General features: G+C 37.6%; 1 protein-coding gene across 1 annotated transcript in view; it reads right to left on the bottom strand.

Annotated features, from left to right (window-relative positions):
- Positions 1-4,057: 4,057 nt before the first annotated feature.
- The window catches only part of DHRSX (dehydrogenase/reductase X-linked), a 159,488-nt gene continuing 157,545 nt past the window's right edge, over positions 4,058-6,000 (bottom strand). The window contains exon 7 of the mRNA XM_079307837.1: positions 4,058-4,519. Coding sequence (XP_079163963.1) covers positions 4,322-4,519 — 198 coding nt within the window. The 3' untranslated portion in view covers positions 4,058-4,321. The remainder of the gene's footprint in view (positions 4,520-6,000) is intronic.

The following is a 6,000-nucleotide window of genomic DNA, read 5'->3' as shown; positions in this document are numbered from 1 at the left end:
ATTTTTGTCTTTCCGTGGTGACAGCTGAAGTGGAAACCATGTCATAGAACAAGGCAGCCTAACAGCAGAACTGACCAAGAGCCTGTATGTAGAAAACTTATTTAGGATGAGCATTTAAATATCTGCCATGTCTTGTTATATTTAGAGTTTACGCTACTGTGCATTTGGAACAGGTGCAGCAAAACACATGTTAAATAACCAAGTCCTTTGTTTCTACAATGCCAATTCTCACTGTGTACTAAAGTTGTGTAAAGAACCTTAGAGCTCTTTCGTCAGCAAATTGTTTATTTCCTGTCCGAGTTCATTGTTTAAATAACATTGTCTTATCAAATTACTAGACAACTGCATTCATTCTCAAAAGATCCATTAATTCCTGTAACATCTTCATTTATTTGAACTATCCTTCATAAAAGAAGTCCATTTTTGGTCCTTTTTAGAGAATTTGGTTTTTTACTTTTAAATTTGTAATCTTTTTTTAAGAGAAAAAAATATTTTTTTGACATGGTTTCACTCTGGTACTGAAGGCAGTAGGTTCAGCTCACCTTGGCACTTAGTGGATGCTTCTGTTTATCTCAGACTTGAACTGGATAATAGATTTCATGTGCCTTTTTGTGCCAAGGTAGAAGGACTTGATTTCTGAACTAAATATTAGCCTGGGAGGAGTACTGGCAGGGAAATATCCATTTTGGAAGTTGTGAGCAATGGGTCACTCTCATACTAATCAAAATAAGTGCTGTCATTGTGGACGTGAGGGAGAATCTAAGTATGACTTCACTGTGACTGACCTCCTTTTCTTAGGAGCCTACCTGGCCTATTTGCCAGGTGTCATTTCAGAGGAATCTTTTAATTATCTTCAGATATCAGATCTACATATTCCAATATGAAATCACTCTCAGAGAGGATCTGCTTTCTTGTTGGAAGGTTAATTTCTTTGCCTTCCATTTACCATTACTGGGACATGTTTAGCCTTTCTTTGCAAGGTCAAAGAGCTCTCAGGTATTTTTTCTATACCTGTGTACCTACTACAAAGCCACCCCTCAACCATGTATTCAGTGAAGTGAAATAGAGCCTTGCTCAGATCTCTGAAAATCCCATGGCCTTAAAATGTGAAATTAAATTTAACTATTTATCTGTGCAAAGTAAAATCACTGTCACCTTTTTACATGTTTCATATATTTCTTTTCCCTAGATAGATATTTTAGGAATTATTTGGATTTTTGCAGCAGTATCACGAGTGATTATTCTCATTCACACTGGGAGTACTTTATAACAATACTGGGTTTTGCTCCAGATAAGCTCACGTGCTTATGTGACATTGCAAAGCTGACACAGTTTTCTGCTTTTAGTTCCTGAGATAACAGTTAGCTCAACTGTATTTTCATGAACTGCAGTGCTCTAGAAATCCCTGGCTTTAGGATGTTTTTTCTCCCCTCACTCAGCTACATCTGTGTTCTTGGTTCTCACAAACCATGTTTTCAGTGTTTAAAACAGATTTCACTGGACTAAGACAATAAATTGGTTCAGATTACACTGAAAGTGTAACTAGCTGTCTTTACTGTTTGCTAATTCACTAATCCCTAGGGCACTTGAAAGTGGTTGTGCTAATACTGTGGAGCTTTGAGAGAGTTAAAACTGATGGTAATCTCATCCCATCTAGTTTGAGTAATCCTGGACACGCTTTTAGCAGCAATGATGTTCCATGGGAATGCTATGGCAACATCAAAATGTTGGCTGTCTAGCAGGCTCACTGCATCCTGTGCATGATCCGTGAATAAACAGAGGAATTTAGTTCCTGGAGTGTCAGTCTGGCACATTTCACAAGCACTACATTCACTTACCAAAAAAAAGTCAGACAGTCACACTGAGAAAGTGCTACAGTGACTGAGTGATAAAATCTCCTGCTGCTAACCCTTGTATATACTAACTCTAAGAAGCTAAAAATAGGACATGCATGGCTTAATTCAGACAGGAAATATGCTCTCTCTCCTTTTGCTTTTGTTTATTATTTTTGTTCCAGATGCTTTTCTTTGTTTGTTTTTTTGTTTTGGTTTGGTTTTTTGGCTTTTTTGTTTTTGTTTGTTTGTTTGTTTTGGTGCATCTTCTTTCTAGACTCTGGACATATGAGCATGCTTACTTTAACTTAGATGTGATCTTCCTCTGACCCAAAGGTTGGAGATAAGGTCACTTGGAGTGAAGTACCACGTTTGAGCTAAAAAGCCCAAAAGGAATATTAGTCCAGGGTTCAGTGTATAGGAACATGTTCCTATTGTTTCTAGTCTGCTGCAAATGAGAGCACAGCACTGTGTTTGCACTTGGTTCCATCATGCAGTGATTTCCAGCTCCTCAAAATGAATATAAGCTTTATGCCACCTATTAGTGTCTTTCGCTGTATATCTTGAAAGAAGGAAATGCAAGGACATTTATAGGATTATGCAGCTTTTTTAGATGGCACCTAAAATCAACAAGATGGGAGCGGGGTAGACCTTACTCCATTAACAGTAAGACCTCAAGCTCCCTAGACACAGATCCCATGCTTGGGAAGGCTACTGAGAAGAGATCAAATAATCACAGAAGGGTTTGGATGAGAATGGATCTTAAAAACTACCTGTTTCCAACTGCCCTGCCATGGGCAGGCATATCTTCCACTGAACAAAGCCCCACCCAACCTCTTCTTGAACACTTCCAGGGATGGGACATCCACAGTCATGTGGGCAACCTGTTTCAGAGCTTCAGACCCTGACAGTGAAGTATTTCTTCCTAATGTCTGACCTGAATCTTCTCTGTCTCAGTTTAGAACCACTACCCCTCATTCTATCACTACACTGCCCAAGTCCCTCCCCATCTTTCTTATATGAGGTCTCCCCAGACACTTCTAGATGTTTATTGTGAGACTTACAGTCTCGAATGAAACTGTTCAGGTAAGTTTCTCTGCAAATTATTCTCATGGTTTACCATTATTCCCATGAAAATATTTCTATCTTCGATTCAGTTTCTTTTCTTCTAGTTATTTGAGCATGTATAAATTCAAGCTATCTTTGTGCTGCCTATTTGTTTTGTTTTTACTCCATGGATGTGAACATCTTTCTTAAAGATTCTCTTTGGTAGACATAGGTAGAACACAACTGAGGTGTCTTTAAAACTCATAGCATCTGAACCAGCTGCTATCCCACTGAGCAGGAAAACTTGTGTTTGCTGAAAATAGCTCCATAAAGTATATTAGCTCCACACTCAGAGTCAGTCAAATAAAATTTTTAAAAAACCAACTACTAAGAAATTTTAGGAAAGTCATACACAACTAAAGGGAAAATACCTTCTTGCACCTATGTAAGTCAGATCAACAGGCAGGGGCTACTCTTAAAAATGACAAAGGCATAGTTTAGGGAGGATGCATTGTACATCTCCAAAAAGAGGCAAAAGTGGGCTGGCATTAATTGCTGTCTCTTCAGAACCATGAACACTAGTTCTGAAACTAATATGAACCAGGATCAAAACTAACAAAAGGTGATTATTCATGCAACAGTACATGAGTAACACTCCTTGTCAAAGAAAATAAATGAAACTGCAGATGCAATATCACAGGGGTTCAGGAGAAAAAAGGGGACAAGAAAATCTGAGCCCACTGACAAGACAATTGGCCAATTGCATCCTCCAAAGCCCTGTGTTGCCATCATGATGTTTGATCCCTTCCTCACCTCTATAGGAGAGAAGCTTAAACTGGAAACAGGTGAATTTAATATCCTGTTTGAAGAAGACCTTATTTATTTACTTTTTCTTGTTGTTCTGACCTTCGGTTAATACCTCTGGATAGAGGCTGACATATAAAACTAACCTTAAGGCAGAAACAAGATCATGATCATGAATGCCAAGTTTCTGCATTAGAGCAAGCTGATGAAAGTGTCTTAAAGATTAATGAAGCTTAAGGAAATAAAGCTACAACTTTTAAAACTGATTTAAAAGAGTAACATATATACAAAGATGGTTTAAGTTCAAAACCTCCCAGCACAACATGCTCAAGCATTATTTTTGTTGAACAAAACAATGAAAACTCATCTCTGCACATGTTTAAAGATTGTATTTTAATCACAGACTGAAACAGAATGATTTACAAAACTGATGGTTAGATTTAAAACCAACCACTACACCTTTCTGTGGGAATATTCCCCCCACACCCTAGCAGATTAGGGATTCAAGTGAAGAACAGAGCTGTTCTCGTTTGCCTTTGGGACTGAACAGTGATTTCCAGGATGATGACTGATGCTGCAAGAATTCACCTAAGATGCTTTTCAATGCATTTCATTTACCCAGCTGAAAGTGGCTTCTTCTAGAGAAGCCTGTTGGCTTCATCAGAAATCCCAACCATCCTGCAGCTTTCTGTCCAGAGCATTCTCTGCAGCTCCTCATCATATGCTACATCAGCCGATTTTGTCCTTTCCTCATTGTAAAGGTAGCAGCCTCCAGCTCCTTCCAGCTCGGGCGATACTGCTGCATAGATGGTTGTAGAGGCTCCTTCCTCTGGGGTCTGCAGAAACAAAAATACCCAAATTCAAGTGAGGCAGGTACAGCAGGAAAATTATATTACCACCATAGGACCTTATCAGTTACAAATATTTCCCTAATTTTGCTTTACACTTCTGGTCCTTATGCAAACCTGAAGCATGTAATAATAAGAAATACATTTATTCAATTGGCAGAGTCCATTTCTTTCACAGTGCTATTTTAAGATAGCTTAAAGCCAGAACAGATATATGGAAAACTCCAGTCTATTTTTTCAAGAGTTAATCAGATGAAGCATACAAAATAATTGATTTAGCTTTCACAGTTAGAGCTAATAAACCCAAAAGCAAGCACAAATATTAAAATCCTAGTTTAATTATTCATTTTGCAAGGATGAAAGGGTCTGTGCTCTGCCTTAAGAAGATGAAGGCTGTGCTGTACATGCAATGTGCTCATTGTAACAACAATGTGACATGAGCAAATGATCATGGAAACCATGACAGCAAATTAAGATTCTGCAGTTCAGTCCAAGCAGGCAGGAACTATATTTTAGACACAACATAGTTATCAGGGTCCTTCTTTGTCATAAAGCAAAATGGTGAATGATCTATAATGTCTGATATACCATGAGTGCTAAATGAACATTAATAAGTGAATAGCTTGGAGTGATAGCTCCTTTCATCCCGAGTATATGCAAAAATTTTACATTCTGCATTCAGAAGGATCACTCAGCTACCACTGAAATAATTTCCATAGCATTTTAATTCTAATTAAAGGACATATTTAAAACACAACTTTTGATATGCTTTGCCTTTATCAGTGATATAATTATGATCAGTGCCTGCTAGACAATAATGTGTCATTTTGCAATCCTTGAGTCATTATCTGAGGCATTAACAGTACTGATGCTGCTCAGAGCTTTGTCTGCAGCACCTGACAGGATGTCTTTTCCTGAAGAACTCAATGAATGAGGTTACTCAGTGCCTTATAAAAACTAATAAATCTAAGTAACTGGAAGGTTTTTGTTATGTTTGGGTTTTTTAGGAAATGTTTGTACTATGATAGTCTGTCTAAAATCACTAAAAAATGCTCATTTAGCTTGGTTTAGTACCTACTGCTATATCACCCTTCTTCATCCTGAGGGAAATAGTGCTATCCATACCCAGTACATCATTATTTGCTCACAGAGTGGCTAATAAAATGATCAGCTATGAACAGCAGTAAAAAATATCTTGATATTGTAAAGTAACAGAACAATGATGAACATGAGCATTTATATTTTATACAACTTATTCTGGATGACAGAGAAAAACTGAAAATTTTTTACATATTCTTGTGCTCTGCTTAAAAAAAAAGTAGCGACACAGATAAACCATTACTTCATGTGATGGTTCACTGGACTTTGTGTTCCTGAATTTAACAGCTCCCCAGCACAAACAGGCATAAATGTCAATATCATGACTCTCAAATCTTTATAACAACAGCTCAACACTAAAATGCTTTAGA

Source organism: Erithacus rubecula, assembly GCF_903797595.1.
Source record: "Erithacus rubecula genome assembly, chromosome: 1".
Taxonomy (NCBI): domain Eukaryota; kingdom Metazoa; phylum Chordata; class Aves; order Passeriformes; family Muscicapidae; genus Erithacus; species Erithacus rubecula.
The sequence above is the reverse complement of the archived record's forward strand: the minus strand, read 5'-3'. Positions and strand labels throughout refer to the sequence as shown.